This window comes from Cynocephalus volans, chromosome 7 (assembly GCF_027409185.1).
Source record: "Cynocephalus volans isolate mCynVol1 chromosome 7, mCynVol1.pri, whole genome shotgun sequence".
Lineage (NCBI taxonomy): Eukaryota > Metazoa > Chordata > Mammalia > Dermoptera > Cynocephalidae > Cynocephalus > Cynocephalus volans.
In genome coordinates this window covers 69,414,273-69,431,289 of record NC_084466.1, presented here as the reverse complement: position 1 = coordinate 69,431,289, position 17,017 = coordinate 69,414,273, and the positions used below count along the sequence as shown (strand labels likewise).

At 43.9% G+C, this 17,017-nt stretch overlaps 1 protein-coding gene across 2 annotated transcripts in view; it reads left to right on the top strand.

Annotated features, from left to right (window-relative positions):
- The window catches only part of ATP7B (ATPase copper transporting beta), a 63,207-nt gene that overhangs the window by 9,752 nt on the left and 36,438 nt on the right, over window positions 1–17,017 (top strand). Inside the window, exons 1-2 of one of the 2 annotated variants that reach the window (XM_063101502.1) lie at window positions 10,839–10,933; window positions 14,107–15,340. In XM_063101502.1, coding sequence (XP_062957572.1) covers window positions 10,919–10,933; window positions 14,107–15,340 — 1,249 coding nt within the window. In that variant the 5' untranslated portion in view covers window positions 10,839–10,918. Of the gene's footprint in view, window positions 1–10,838; window positions 10,934–14,106; window positions 15,341–17,017 lie in introns of those variants that run through there. The other variant, XM_063101504.1, reaches the window with a different exon arrangement.

Genomic DNA, 17,017 nt, shown 5'->3' with positions numbered 1-17,017 from the left:
CTCCAGCAATCTATTGAATGTTACACACAGCCAAAACAAGGAAGGGGCAAGGACAAACCTGTTCTCTTTTAAGGAACCTGCCCAAGAACCCCGACAAACAACTTTTCCTTATGCAGATGTTCCTTGAGTTACGATAGGGTTACATACCAATAAATGCATCTTAAGTTGAAAAATATCATTATGTCAAAAATGCATTTAATACACCTAACTTACTGAACATGGTCTACCTTAAATGTGTCCAGAACACTTACGTTAGCCTACAGTTGGGAAAAATCATCTAATACAAAGCCTATTTTATAATAATAAAGTATTAAATATTGAATATCTCATGTGATTTATTGAATATTGTAGTGAAAGTGAAAAGCAGAGTGGTTGTGTGGGTACTCACCATTAATGTTGTGTGGTTGTAGTGAAAGTGAAAAGCAGAGTGGTTGTGTGGGTACTCACCATTAATGTACACAGCTGAAAGCACACTGGACCTTCAAACACTGAAGAATGTTTGAAGCATTGAACTAAAATTAATTGCCGGGTGATGGGGATGCTACAGCAGCAGGGTCATCAGTTTCTCTGTCTTCTGATGAGGCTCAAGAATAGCTGGGCATCAACACTTGGTGGTGGTTTAGTACGCATAGTGTTCTTTGGGAAGGTACCATATTTTGACTGTACAGTTTGTTTCTTCTGTTCATTATATATTTCTGTATAGCAAGCCAGAGCATCCTGTAGCTGCTTGTCAGCTCTTACAAATCCCTCATAATTGACACCCAGTTTTTCTAACATTTTTACGCCACTGCTGATGATAGTAGCAAACACCTCCGCCAATTTATTTGCTGTGAACTTCCTTGGTATGTCAGATATAAATTCTTCCTCTGACTCAGCTTCTTTACTCCTTTCTTCCTCCAGTTCAATCATGTAGCACTCTTAATCCTGTTCGTGATGCCAATTATAAAGCTAGGCGATCACGCCAGTTGTTGGGCTCTTTTACCTGCTGATAATCCTGCACCGACTGGGCCAATTGTTGAGCTAGGTCTGGGTCTGGAGCCCACAGACCCCTCAAGCCCATTCACAGACTGGGTCACAGACCCTTCATACTCCAGGCTGGTCACTAAACCCCTTCATGCAGGTCTATGATCTAGGTAACCAGCCAAAAGGTCCTTGGAAGCTGTAGGTTGGAAAGCATGGCTGCCCTGGGCAGATGCTCGAGGCAGGCACCCGCCACCTGTTTCACTCAAACTCAACTCAACTCTCCTCTCCTCTCCCCTCCCCTCCCCTCCCCTCCCCTCCCCTCCCCTCCCCTCCCCTCCCCTTCCCCCTCCCCCCTCCCCTCCCCTCCCCTATCTTATCCCTCTCCTCTCTTCTTCTTTCTCTTTCTCAAGAAGAACACAAGAATAGCAACAAAACTAAAAAGATACACTGGCACACATGTGCACTAACTCCACACACACACACACACACACACACACACACACACACACACACACACACACAAAATTTGCTTACAAAGAATGCTGAACCACACCCAGCTGGACCTGAGGTGAGGGCCCTGACCAAACTATTCTGTTTTCCCAACAGATGAACTCCTCATTGGAAAGCTTTTCAGCCTTAATGCCAACAAGCTCACGAATATCTTCTTCATCAGCATCTAATTCTAGCTGTTTCCCAAGTATTAATATCTTGTTGCTTACTATTTCACCAACAGCAGAACCTTTGTTAAATTCTTTGAATGTGTTCACGTCTTCCAAACTTTCTTCCAAGTGCTGTTCATGCATTGCTGTGTGACTTATTCCCATGCTGCAGTGTTGTTCCTGATAGCGTTGAGAATTGTCAAACCTTTCCAAAACTCTTGGTGTGTTCAGCCAGATTTAGTTGCTTCAGTAGCCCATGCAAACGTTTGATGTGAATGGTGTGATTTGAATGAAGCTATTGTACCTTGGTCTGTTGCTTGAACGAGTGTGGCTGTGTTCAGGGCAAATGCACAACCTTTATGTCAGGATGCATTTCACAATACGAGGGTATTTGTTCCACTGAGGAATGGGGGGGGGGAGTTTGTGGAAACACAATTAAAAGATAATACGAGTCTTTCCGTGAACTTTTTAAAGTACCCTTGTATGCTGTGGATGCCTTGAAACTGTCTAAGATCAGAAGACTCTTGAATGGGATGTTGTTTTGCCTAATAATAAATAAAACAGTCAAAAAATAATAAAACAGTCAAAAACCAGCCTTCTAACAATGCAGATATCATCCAGGCAAGGAAAGGGTATGCTTGCACACGTTCTTGAATGCTCTGGCGTTCTCCAAGTGGTAAATTAGGAAAGGCTTTAATTTGAACTGTGAAATATTTCCACTCAAAAGCAGTGTTACACAGTTTTGAATGCCTTGAACCCTGGCATTGTCTTGGACTCTTGATGAGTGTGGATAGATCTAAGTAGGCTATGTGGTATACGTTTCTGTATCTGGTCTTCATCCATGTGACAAGTAATTTTTCCGTATCATAAGTTGACTCAGCTGTTTTCTTCATGATGGCAGTGGATTTAACCAACACTGATGATTTCACTGCATCACTGATTTGCTTCTTGTCCTTTAGGATGGTTGAGATCAAGGATTGCAAAAGTCCTAACTTACATATGTGATGGCCAGAACTGGCTTGCCATCTTCATGTGGGGCAATTATCTTGAGTTTCATCTCAAGAGTTTTGAGTTTTGTCTCAAGAAGCCTTCCTCTTCTTCTCACCAGATCCAGGAGACACAGATGGGCATTTTGTAGAAATGAGGGAATGCAGAAACACAAAACATAATATCCAAAAAACCCTGCCAACACAGTACACTGGTTGTTCACTCTCGTGATCATGTGCCTGACTGGGAGCTGTGGTCACTGCCTAGCATTGAGAGAGTATCACATCACATATCGCTAGCCTGGGAAAAAACCGAAATTCAAAATTTGAAGTACAGTTTCTACTGAATGCACACCCTCATAAAGTTGAAAAATCATACGTGGAACCATCAGTATTTAAGGGACCATAAGTCAGGGACCTGACCGTAAGTCAGGGACCATCTGTGTTTCATTGGCCAGAACTTTGATGCAGTTTTCAACATTTTTAAGTTAGAAGATTTTATTTTATAAAACCTCAACTATCTGTCTTCTCTTGGAAGCTCTGGCATCACCAGGCCAGTTGAGAACAGTTGGCTGGAGTAGAGGAATATCTGCCTCATTAGGGGGGATGTGAGCTCTTCATGTGGCCACAAGCCCCACCCAGCCTGTTCTACTCATTTAAGTCACTGCCTGCTCTTGAAAGTATTTGAGTTTAGACCCCTGGCTTGGAGGAGGGATAAAGGGATAAGTAAGTAAAGGAGGAGGGACCAGCTTTGCATGGGACCCCTTCTGAATGTCGAATATTTATCTGAAAGTTTAGCAGTATGTTTTACAGCAAACAAATATGTAAGTTGTTTTTGTTTGGCATTCTGTGCCATTCATTCATTCAACAAATATTTATGGAGAAACTCTTTAAGTATCAAGCACTGTTTTAGTGCTAGGAACATGGCAGTAACTGAACAAAGTAGATGAAAGATTCCTGCAGTTGTGAAACTTATCTCCTAACTGGGGAGACAGTCAGTGAACGAATAAGTAAAATATATGAGGGTACTTCAGAAAGTTCATGGAAAAATAGAATTAAAAGATAATACTAATCTTTCCATGAACTTTTTGAAGACCCCTCTTATATTATTATATCATGTGGTGGTTGAGTATTCTGGAGAAAAATAAGTCAGGGCAGGATGATAGGGAGTTGAGAGTGTTTGAAATTTAAATAGGGTTATTTGGGGGAAGTCACTGAGAGGGTGACATTTGAGCAGAGATCTCAAGGAGGTGAGGAAGTGAGCCATCTGGATATGGGGGGTTGGGGGGAGGTATTTCTCCTTAAAGTTTTTTTCCTCATTTTTTTTTCAATTTTCTTTATATTTTAGGGGTGCAGTGTATTGTTCAATACAGGTGTATACTGCACAATGACTCACTTAGAGAAGATAGCATAGTTTTGTACCTGTTAGTCCACCCCTTCTCCTCCCCCCCACCTTGGGGGATAGGTATTTCTAAGCTGAGGGAACAGCTTAGCTAGTACAGAGGCCCAGAGGTGGGAGCGGGCCTGCTTTATTTAAGGAGCAGCAGGATCAGAACGGTTGTAGCAGTGAGGGACTGGGAGTGTGAGAATCAGTCAGGAGGTAATAGAGTTTGGCTTCTAGAAAGAAAAGGAAGCAGAAAAGAAAAAAAAAAGATGTAATGAGAGTGGAGCAGCCTGAATAAAGTCTTACAAGTCATTGTTAAGGATTTTAGGGTTTATTCTAAGTACATGGGAACCCCCTGGAGGCTTTTAGAGGAATGACATCGTCTGACTTCCCCTTCAAGGGATTCTTCAGGCTTTTCTGTTGAGAATAGACTTTACAGAGGTAAGAGCAGAAGCCTTGAGGTCGCTAAGGAGATTTTTAAAAATAATGCAGGTGAGTCAGTAGACCAGGGTTTTAATAGAGGGTGGTCATCTGGAGGAGTGAAGAGTTGAGACAGTAAGGCTAGGCCTGTGAACCAAACTGACTCCATTTTCCCTGCAGAGGACACTTTGTTACTTTTCCACTCTTCAGTCAGACCCCCCAGGGCACATGATTATCCCCTGACCCTCCCTGATATGTAAACTGAGATAAGAGGAACAGATATTCACTGAGTTGCAAAACCTTCCCCAAGGCTTGTTTACTGCAATTGTAAAAATTAAGTTACAGATTAACCTTAAGACCCCTTTAGGAATTTCCACCTGCTGCACAAAGCTTCAAGGTGACTGCTACAGTGACCCACCTGAGGTGACGATGAACTACACCACCATCTTGGACCTACTGAGCATGCGCCCATGATGCAACCAGGAAGAACAGAATGGGCCACCTCCACTGATGGTGGTCTGTAACCCTTAAATCCTTTCCCTATAAAAGACCTGAGCAGCTCCACTCGGGGGGCTAGCTTTACTGTAGCTACCCCGCTTATGCATAAGTCTATTCGCTCTTTTAGTAAAGTGTTGCTTGCTTTACTGCTGGGTGCGTCTATGACCCAAGAGCCTGATTTGGTACAATTCAGGAGGTAAGAGGACTCTGGATGCTGGGAATGGCCCTGGGATTTTCCCCATGCAGCACACATGCTGCTCTATTATCTGCACCAGTGAAAATTGGAAAGCCTGGGGCACTAGAGGAGACTCTAGCTGCAAGAGGCAAGTGGTCACTGGGACTATTTTGCTCCCATGTCTCTGCTGCCGGTAAATCTCCTGGAGCTGCTGGCCTAAATTCTAACAAGACGAAGCTTTATTGTCTTTTACTCTCCCTTTTTCCTCCCCTTTTCTTCTTTACCTTTCTCTAATTTTGTCAGCTCTTTCCTGCTGTTCTGTATAAGTGCACCGTGGAGGGCTCCTGGCTGTGCTTTGTTTCTCTGATTTAAATCTAGTCAGTACTTTTCTTCTTTGTACTGACAACAGTGGGGAGAACCGCTTTTGTCAATGACTGTGTCAGTGAAAGAGGTTGGCCCCACCGATTGAGACTAGGATAAAGTGGACCCCACTGTTCTTTTTTTTCTTTGTTTGCTTGGTTAGACATTTAGTTGAGTACTGGTTATCTGAATAAACTTCCAATCCTTGCACCAACTTTTGAACTTTCGAGTCATTTGCTTAGTGTGAGAGGGGCAGGCCGAGCGTGGGCTGCCAGTAACAGAGTGAGGACGGGGGTATTTGGGTGGACTGGCTGGTGGCGCCAAGGCGCCTCTCCAGTTAGCAGTGCTGAATAGAGTACGCCAGCCAGCCTGGAGGTGCCTTTTCTCTCATCCCTGCTTAGCTGCGAGGAGACAGGCATGGAGCAGATGGGAACTTAGACTAAGCCAGCGTTGGAGTGTTGCAGGCAGGTGCCAGAAGTGAGGGCAGCCAAAGAAGTTGAAGATGCGAATAATGAACTGAAATCCAATGTTGGCTTTTACTTTTGGATAATCTCAGTGTTCCTCTTTTGGGCCCTTTGTAGTCTCTATAATTTAAAACTATTGTAACTTTTTTTTTTTTTTGGCTCAAGGCTGTTTAGCCAAGTGTAATTTTAGGAGAACTTGCATAGGTGTTTTTCGTTGTTGTTTTTGTCTACTGTTAATAAGCCGGTGTGAAGGTCCTGCTGAGCTTGCTGTTTCAGTCTTAAAAATGACCAGCCACCATGGGCATGAGGAGAAGCTGAGCAGCTCTTGAAGTCCCCCAATACTTCCCTGGCAAGTCTTCCAGGGGGACTTTGGCCTGTACCAGCCTGACGCCTGTTTGAATGATGTTTTCATACTTTAATGTACCCTTGCTGTCCTTCTCTCTTACCTTGCTAGGCACCTCCTAGGGCAGAACGTGTCTTGTATTCCTCTCATATCTTCTGCTGTGCATACACTTACATGATGCTCATTTATTAACATTCGCCTCTGTAGGGAACGGTGTGCTGGTAGAACCCTAACTGTTAGCAGGGTGTTATTTGTCCTGCTCTCGTTCTTTGTGTGTGGAAACCTTCTGGGCTGCTGCTTCCCAGCATGCAGCTTAGTGTCAGGTTCTGCCATCTTGTCCTGTCACAGAATCCAAAACTCCTCTGTCATCTCAGGAGGGCTGGCCCAGGGTTTTTTTCTGGGAAGCCCCGCCTAGTGTGAGCCTCTAGCTGGGTTGAGCAGATAATCCTTATGGGTGCTGAAAAATTTTAGCCAGGTGTCCTCCTTCTAGTAGAGTCCTTTGTTCTGGAGGTTCATGGAAACCTGAGCTGCCCATCTGCCTTTGGGCCAAGACTTCTCAGGTTGCAGTAGGATTGTTTAGGATACCAAAAGGGTTTTTATTTTTATACAGAGAAGACCCACAAAGACTCGGAAGGTAGGAGGTAAACAAAAGATGAATTTTATTCTGGAAAATGGCTGGTGAAATTTGCACATATGGAAGGCAAAATAATTTACTGCAGTGAGACACTTGAAAATGTGTTGTTCTAGAAGGAATGTGTGAGAGACTAATGCAGTTTACCTTTGCATTGTGGTAAGGCGGACAAAAAAGCACCTTGAGATTCTAGGTAGAAAGCACATTCTGATCTCTATATAGTTCAACTCATTTATTTAAATATAGTTAAATATATGTATTTAAATTTAAATATATAAACATTTGAATACTTATTTAAATATACTTATTTAACATTTGATATTCATCACCGTGTTAGGTCTGTGGGCAGCTAAGATGTAAGATCTTTGTGTTCCAGGAACTTACTGTGTTTCCTGAAGCTGAGCACATGCTCGGCATCAGCAACAAATAAGGACTGATCTGATCGCAGCCTCAGTGTACTGAGAAGACTTGTCATCCAATAATGAGAAAGACTAAGTACTTGCCAGCACTGGTGGTGTTGACATTAATGCTGTTGGAATTCAGATAAGAGAGAGCTCCCTGCCTGCTAGGATGGCTGGAGGCGACTCCACAGAGGCAGGACTTAAAAGGATAAGGTGGATTAGATGGGGGGGGGGGGATCCCTCCTCTGATCTAGGGATCCGGCATGAGAAAAAGGGAAGATGCCAGCAAGAGGAGTTTCCCTAGCTTGGGAAAGGGGCTCATGCCTTGACTATTTTGCAGTCTCCTTAGAGTCTGTGGGAACAAAGGAATATCCACTGTTTTCACCCCAAGACTTGCTTTCTTCCCATCAATTCTCACCTTGGTTTATACATTACCATGTGCCTGGTCTGCCAAACTAGAAATGGCGTTATTGTCCTTGGGCCCTCTTTTTGTGTTGCCTGTTGGGATCCATTGATCACCGAGCCTAGAGGGCTGCCTCCTTTGTTTAAACCCACTCTTCATTCCTGTTTCTGTCCAAACCATACGTATAATCCTGTAAGTCCTCTGCCTGAAATCTCCTGGCGATTCTCCACCACCCACAGGACAAAGCTTGGACTTCCTGCCCTTTCTAACCTGGCCCTAGCCCCCTTTTTCTGGCTGCATTCTGGGTCTGAGCAACTGTCTAGGAGAAGTGGTTTGCACAGTAAAGTATTTAAATTTTCCATAGTTCATGGAACTAACAGGATAGACTATTCAAAAGCATTTGGGACAGGGCTGGCTTGCTAGTTTGCTCGGTACAGCATGGTGCTAACACCAAAGTAAAGGATTGGGATCCCCTCACTGGCCAGCCACCAAAAAAAAATATCGTTTGGGACATATGATCCCAACGAACTTGCCATATTAGCTATTCATAGCTACATTTGTATTTGTAATGATCTGATATCACCAAGGAAAAATTCAAACATGTTTAATAACTCATGTTGTAAAAGGCAGGAGATAGATAGATGATACTGATGGCTAAAATTTTTTTAAAATTTAGTGCTTTAAAAGAAACTTCAGTTATCTGGAAAACCCACTTACGCCTAATAAATGAAATGGGAAATGGTCAGCAGGCATATAGTGATCCTGATAGATCCTATCAGGAAAGGAGAGCCATAGAGAGCAAGCTCACAAGAAAGCAATCGTAGATGTACCAGACTCAGCTACACTGGCTGTAGAGGCGCTGCCTAGCCATGGCAGTGCCTGGTGGGGAGACTGGGGTTGGGCCCAAGACCCTTAGCATCAAATATGCCTTTCTTCTATTGCGTGCTGGTATGAATGGCATTTCTTGGAAATTGAGGCAGGCTCTTTTTTTGGCTGAGCGCTTGGAAGATAAGAAGCAAACCAGACACATTTAGAGGAGTTGGCTGCCCTGAGCATGCTTTAGAAGTGGTAGCAAACATGTTGTCAAATCCTTACAGAGTAAAACAAGAGGCAGCAGAGTAACGAAATCCAGAAGGGCTTTTGGCGAATGGACTGGTAGTGAGGCTGCCTTCCCTCAAAGTGGTCAGATGTCTTGGTCAGGAGTTCTTGGGGATTGTGATGCTAGTTTTAATGAGGAAGCAAGGTCATTGTGGGCAGCCCATATGGAGGCAGAATCCCCAGTGACTTTGGGCATGTGTTCTAAATACCCTCACTGAGCACACGCTCCAGTGACCCCATGGTGGTCCTTTCAGCTGTGGAGAGTAATACAAAGGGGCACAGAGTGAGTCTTTTACCAACTGACTTGATTCAGTACACAGTGTGGGCATTCTACATGCACTTGTGTTATTGAAACCCCAAAGGTCCATTTGCTCACTGCTCTGTAGCCAATAATTGAGAGACAAGTGTTGGTGTAAGGAAAGGTGGCCTTTAATCAGGAAGCCAGCAGCCTGGGGAAATGGTGGACTTATGTCTCAAAGACCATCTCCACTTTTTCCAGACTTGCCAAAGGGTTTTATAGAGACAGGTGGTAGGGGCAGCTGATTCATGGTGATCTAAGCAGGGACATACAGGCATAATCATAAAATTGCAGGTAAACATCAAAGAACTTCTCAGATGGGAGCTGATTCATGGTGACCATCCTCCATGAAGTCAAGTCATGGATTCAGTTCCTGTTAACCTCAAAAAGATCTAGTTAGTAATCTAGTAAAGAATGGCCATCTGGGTTAATAATTTCTTCTATAATTATTCTGTGTACAATGTGAAGAAAAGTCATTATGTTCTAGCAATTATGTGAACAAGAATCATTGTATTCTAATATCCAGCTGCAAGCTATGCAGTTCAGGTTACAAGAGTAGCAAAAAAAAATAACTTTTAATTTAGAAGTTTAACGAAATTGAGTCACTTCTGTGCAGGCTGTTACACATGCAGCAGGAGGTGTTACCAGATTTAGTGGCTGGCAGAGCTGTTCCTCCCATGGGAGATGAGGTCGCCTCCTTCCAGGTCTCTGAGCCGGTAGGGTGGGGTGTGGGAAGGAGGCAGTGCTGCCCGACAGAACAGGCGGCTGCCCGGATTATCACACTGTCCTGTGTCTCCTTCTATTAATCCTCCTGTGGAACAGCAGGTAGCCTGAAAAGCCTGGACTGTGCATTAGTTCCTGTGGCTATTGTGCCACATATAAAACATATAACTGGCCCTTGTTAGCCAGTGATTTTGGGCAGTCATTTACTGATGTCCAGCCTTTGGTCCAGGGGAAAACAAAGCTGCAGGAAACATGAAACTTTCTTACATCTTCTTGAAATTGCAAGTTATGCTGCCTAGGAAATTCTTCTCACTGAGTATTCTGCACCCTGCCAGCATTGGAGCTGTGAAAGAGACAGCTGAAGTTATTCCAAGAAAACACTCACAGTTTGGTAATAAAAGGAAGATATCTCCCCTACCTCTAGGCTGGGTTTCTAGGTGTGCACACGGCCAAAAGGAAACTGAGCTTAGCTTGGGGAGATGATTCTGTGCTGGGCTTCTGGGCACACTGGCTGGGTATCTGGCAGTGCAGGTGAGGGCGGGCGCGGGCCGTGTGCAAAGATCCACAGTGCCGCATGCATTGTGGTGAGCGAGAGGTTGCCAGCTGGTGGGACGGGTATAGATAAACAAAAGCAAATAGGTACTGAGCAGTGTGCAGCCTGCCCAGGTTCCCAAAGCTGGCTGCCAGACTGAAGACTCAGTGGCAGCCTCTTCTCCCAGGGGCTCATGAGCAGAAGGGTGCCTTCCCCACTGCTGATTAGGATACTTTAAAATGCTAATGTTCAAGCGTTTAAAATGCTAATGTTCAAGCGTTTTCCTTCTAACACAACTAAATAGTCTGGTGAAAGTGCACTGCTTTAACGGGGAGTAAACGTGACCCTGGACGCAGCGATGGAGAAAGCTGGGAGTGAGGTGGCCCGGAACCCTGAGCAGTCCTTCCTGGCGACTCTGAGTGACCCACACGTGATCCTGCTGTCCGTCCACAAGCAGTGGTCCTTCAAGAAGAGCCATGGGGCCAGGGACTCTGCCAGACCAGTGTCTCCGGGGGAAGAAGGCTCGCCTCCATCAGAGGAGGGAGAATTTCCACACAGGGTTTTGAATGAAACCCGGGAAATGAGTTCCAATCAGGTCAGTGCAATTTCAGAAGGGCTAAAAAGCCAGGAGGGGCTTGAACCCAGTTTACAGGTAGAGGTTTCTTTCCACGTCTCATGTATGAGCGTCGGGAAACGGTCAGGGTAGGGGGAGAGAATGAATGTACCACCAAGAGGGAGTCACGGTGATTAATTTCACTGTGGGTGAAGTTTGGTTTTGTTGCTTCAGACGTTGAGGATACCTTGTAAGACTCTTTAGAGCGAGAGTTTTCCAAAAGCAAGTCAGACAAAAATGGGTCTTTCCCTCCTTTTTATTTTTAAAGTGTGTACCTTATTTAGTTAATCTCCACATTTCAACTAAGTAAACATTTTGAAAATGTTTAAGTAAATGTAAGTTTTGTTAGCCCAAAAGTTAGTTCATGTTCAAAAGTAAGACAGTAATAACGTATTATAAAAGTGGAGGTCTGTGTGGGATTGTTTTTCATCTGACATAGGTGAAATAAAAGTACTTTTAAAGGCATTTTACTAGTTAGATACAAAGGAAAGTTTTCATAAGTACTTTGCTTCCTTCAAGACTTATTTTTCTGGTGTTCATTGTTTAAAAAGTCTCCCAAACCAAAGGACATTTGTGAAAGGAGCTTTCTGAGATGAACTATGCAAGAGATTTACATATGTTGAAGTCACATGGTATTTGGATGTTGAAAACAGAGCCTCTTTTTGAAGTATTTAAAGGTTGTGCATTTTGCTGTCAGGTTTTTAACCAGGCTATAATTATGCCCTAAAATACTTATTTTAAAATATTAAAAATCTTTTTTGGTGTTCTGAATGTTTGGAAAATTTCAAGAGACTCCTTCAAAGTTTCTTCCCGAGCAAATTTAATAACAGGAGTGTAGAATCATTATTCAGTGGCTGCCAGTTTGGGTAGCTTTTACAGAGTGGGGATTAGCTGGCTGGGGGTGGGGGTGGTGGGTGGGGTGAGGTGTTAGGTACGATCCTGCAAACTCCATGCTCAGTGAATTTGAATTACGTTGCTTTCCAAAGTAGTTGTGTAGTTTTCATTTTATATCTCCTTAAACTACATTAAATCAGTAGCACTTTGTAGAGTACTATACGAATGCAAAATGGTATTACTTCTGCCAAATTATGCTTTTTAATAGAGTTCCTAACTCTGGGATGTGTTTGGTGCTGTCTGAATGTGTGGATAGGACTGTGTTAGCCCAGTAATCTGTGTAAACACAGTTGCAACTCTTATTTTTCTAAAACTCTGTTGATAGCAGTAGGAAACACTTATTATTAAAAAAAAAAAAAATTACAGTGGGGCCAGGGGAATATATAAAAGTATAAAGAAAAAAATGAAAGCAATCATTTTCCCTCTACACACATGAATACATGTATGTGTATGCAAGTATGTTTATGTGTACATATGTGTGTGTGTGGGTTTTTTTTGTTTTTTTTTTACAACTATGGTATCAGATTATACATACTATTATATACCTTGCATTTCTTAACTTGGTATTTCGTGGACATTTTTATATGTATATCAAGGGTACTTCAAAAATTTTGTGGAGAAGTGAAATTAAAAGATTAATTTGAATCTTTTCATGAACTTTTAGAAGACCCCTCGTATACGTACATGTCTGTACCATCATTTTTAATTGCAGTCTGGCTTTTAAGTTCAGGATTATTTTTATTTATTTTTATTTTTATTTTTTTTAAAAGATGACTGATAAGGGGATCTTAACCCTTACTTGGTGTTGTCAGCACCACGCTCTCCAAAGTGAACTAACCGGCCATCCCTATAAAGGGATCCGAACCCGTGGCCTTGGTGTTATCAACACCACACACTCCCACGTGAGCCACGGGCCAGCCCTAGGATTATTTTTAGAAAGAATTGAAATTAATTATCCTCAAGTAGGGAAATTTGTAATAGCTGGTTTATAATTATAAAAACCAAACTGAAAGTAATTACATTCTACTATTTTAGGAAATGCTACAGAGTATATTTTAAAAAACAATTCTTTACAATTATTAGTACCAAGCTAGTTAAAATTTCCTTTGTGGATATATGAATGAACATTTGTAGTCTCCATTTTAAAAGTTATTTAAAACTTTGTTAAGCTGTTCAAAAGCCAAAGTTGGAAAAATCAGTATTTTATGTTCAGGGATTTGGAGAAGATCAGCCCATGTAACTGAAATTCATCTGAGGATATGTAGTATTGTGTACAAGTAAAGAAAAACATGCCTTTTTCTTTTTTTCAATCATGTATTATACATAAAGGCCTAGTCCAAAATTTCTGAAGCACATGATAGTGCTGGTGTAAAAATTGTCTCTAATTAAGAGATTGAAAGGCTGGGATCCAGTGAATGTGATTTTGTCGCCACATCATCATGTGTAGAAATCAGGAAATAATGCTTGTACTGTGGTGCATTAAGAAAATAGATCCATTTAATTTGATTATGAACCTATAATTTTAGGTAATGATCACAACTCCTGAACACCCAGGAGGGCAGTGACCTTCGGCTGGAGGCAGAACTGTGAAGTTCCTTGTTGAACTCAACTTCCTCTTATTCCAGCTTTTTCCACTTGCCCCTCTCTGCCCAGCCACTTGTGCTCATTTCTCTGCATTTGGAGCTTGCACACAAAGGTTGTTAAGCACGTATAACCCATACCAAGTAAGAGTATCAGACAGACTCCCCTTAGGAAGAGACAGAATTAAGGTGTTGCCTGTACTGGGATTTGCATTTCAGCAGGACTCCCAAAGTTTGAGTTGAAAGGACCAAATTCTTCAGGGAGGTTTCAGGCCTGAGCCAGAGATGGGGAGCTGCTTTTGAGACACCTGTGCCTTCCAAAAGTGGGCCTCTGTGCTCTCTGCTTCCGTTGTGGGCCAGTCATGCTGTGTCTGTGCATAAAGCGCACCGTGCTTTCCTTCTCAGAAACCTCGCATCTCCAGGGTGAGAACGACATTTCACTAAGGTGGGCAGACAGTTGACTTCTAGGTTCCGAGTCACAGAATGTCAGAGCTGTGAGCCTGTTCATTTTGTAAATGATGTTTTTCTAGCTTTCTTTCTCTGCATTTTATGTTCTTGTGTTATTGGGATGTTTTGAAACCAGTGGCATCGTTTTCCATTTTCTCAGTGCCAGGCAAGCTGGGATATTATAGAAAATATTTAATTTTAAGGATAAAAAAATGTTGTGTCTTTTCTTTTTAGATCTTATCTAAACTTTCTCTGCCTGCTCATGCCTGGGAACCAGCAATGAAGCAGAGTTTCGCCTTTGACAATGTTGGCTACGATGGTGGTCTGGACGGTCTGTTCTCTTCCTCTCAGACAGCCACCAGCACAATCAGCATTTTGGGCATGACTTGCCAGTCATGTGTGAAGTCCATTGAGGGCAGGATTTCCAGTTTGAATGGTATTGTGAGCCTTAAGGTTTCTCTGGAACAAGGTAGTGCAACTGTGAAATATGTGCCATCAGTCGTGAGCCTGCAACAGGTTTGCCATCAAATTGGGGACATGGGCTTCGAGGCCAGCATTGCCAAAGGAAAGGCTGCCTCCTGGCCCTCAAGGTCCTCACACGCCCAGGAGGCTGTGGTCAAGCTCCGGGTGGAGGGCATGACCTGCCAGTCCTGTGTCAGCTCCATCGAAGGCAAGATCGGGAAACTGCAAGGAGTCATGAGAGTCAAAGTCTCACTTGGCAACCAAGAGGCAACCATCACTTATCAGCCGTATCTTATTCAACCAGAAGACCTCAGGGACTATGTAAATGACATGGGGTTTGAAGCTGCCATCAAGAACAAAATGGCTCCCTTAAGCCTGGGACCAATCGATATTGGGCGGTTACAAAGCATTAACCCAAAGAGACCTTCAGCTTCTGCCAACCAGAATTTCAATAATTCTGAGACCTTGGAGCACCAAGGAAGCCATATGGTCACCCTGCAACTGAGAGTAGATGGAATGCATTGTAAGTCTTGTGTCTTGAATATTGAAGAAAATATAGGCCAACTCTCAGGGGTTCAAGGTATTCAAGTGTCCTTGGAGAACAGAACTGCCCAAGTGCAGTATGATCCTTCTTGTATCACCCCAGTGGCTCTGCAGAGGGCCATTGAGGCGCTACCACCTGGGAATTTCAAAGTTTCTTTTCCTGATGGAGCAGAAGGGAGTGGGACAGATAATGGGTCTTCCACTAGTCATTCTCCTGGCTCCCCCCAGAGCAACCAGGTGCAGGGCACGTGCAGTACTGTGGTGCTCACCATTGCTGGCATGACGTGTGCATCCTGTGTCCAGTCCATTGAAGGCGTGATCTCCCAACGAGAAGGGGTGCAGCGAGTATCAGTCTCTTTGGCTGAAGGGACTGGAACAGTTCTTTACGATCCCTCTGTAATTAGCCCAGAAGAACTCAGAGCTGCTGTGGAAGACATGGGATTTGAGGCTTCGGTCATTCCTGGTATGTAGTTGGTATATGTTTGAAGCATATCCTGAGATCTTCTCTTTTTCTCTTTGTGTCTTATGACATAGTACATGGGTGCTTGGATAGGTGAGCCCTGCTCACTGCCTTGAACGTTTACAGTTTTACAAAATTCTGCAAACTTTCTTCATGTGTTAAATTTGTCAGGATAGAGGAAATAGAAATTCCAAATGTTTAGATTTTGCTTGTCATGTAGCTGGGACTTGAATGCTAACTTGGATTGGGGCTTCTTTTCTGGAAAGAATTCTGATTCTGTGTTCTGAGAAAGAATATCAGGCCCTTGTCTTACCAAAGGAAGCATTATCGCTCTCTCTGAAGATTTCTCTGCTAAACAAAACAGAATAATAAAAACCACAGAAGCTTAGTCTGACAGGCACCTAAAGACCATTCTGTTAAAAGTGGAAATTAAGGGCTGGCCGGTTAGCTGAGTTGGTTAGAGCACAGTGTTATAACACCAAGGTCAACGGTTCAGCCAGCCACCCCGCCCCTCCCCAAAAAGTGGGAATTAAGGAAAAGATTTAACAGTGATTTTAGCAGTGATTTCCCTTGATGGCTATGAGAGAAGAGGGCTGGGGTGATGGAGTGAGTATGACTGTCTTTACAGAGCAAGGAGCCCACATGCCTTGATGTCACATCACCAGACAATTTCCGTAGTGGCAGCCACCCCGCTCCCTCCTTTTTGTTTTGTTTCATTTCTCTTACTTGAAAGCCCTGCAAATGCAGCATCACTTTAACCCTTTCTTGCATTTCTGCCATGAGTCAGGGCCTGTGCTAGCTGTGGGCCTACTGCATGAGTAAGACTTGTTTCTCCTGAGAACTGATGTTGTAGCTGGGGGAGACAAGAGGAGGAGTGAAACCTGCTTGAGCCCAGGTGAGGGGTGCCTGAGCCAGACTCGGGGCTTAGGAAAGACTCCAAGGGTGAGCAGGAGTGAGCCCGGTGAGAGATGAGGGAGGGGGCACAACGCATGGGCCTTGCATGTGAAGCTGAGGGACTGGACTTTATTGTAAAGGTGAGGGGAGCCACCAGTGGATTTCAGGTGGAGGAAGCACAAGATCCGATTCTGTTACAGAAGGCCGGTCTGGTGCCAGGGTATGGTGCAGATGGAGGCAGCAAGACCACGAAAGAGGCTGGTTAGAAATGATGTGGATTTGAACCACATTCAGGAGGCCAGCTGCACCAAGCCTGGGGTCAGATTAAGGTAGCGTGTGTGATGGGGAGGAAAGGCAGAGCCCAGGATGAGCCCCTAGCCATGGTGTTGCGGGATAGATGGGTCTTGAACTTCAAGGAGAGTCTGGGGAGCCTTGGGAGATGACAGAAACCCAGGGAGAGTGAGTGTGAGATGGGAAAGAAACAGGGGCGAAGGGGAGCACAGGGAAGGACAATGTCCCAGACAGGTGAAGCAAGAAGAGGGTGGTGTCCTGGAAATAATGCAAGGGCCACAGAGGCAGCAGTCAGAACAGTGTCTATCAGGGCTAGCCACACGGAGGCCATTGGAGGCCTCAGCAGCTATTTTGAGCCCCTGGGAAGGTGGGTGGAGCCCAGTCTGCACCATGCTGAGGGGATGGAGACCACCAGCAGCTCAGGCTGGAGAGGGATGAAGAGGGCGATAAGATAGGTAGGGGGTGGTGGGTGGTAATCTCTTAAGTGTTTAGATG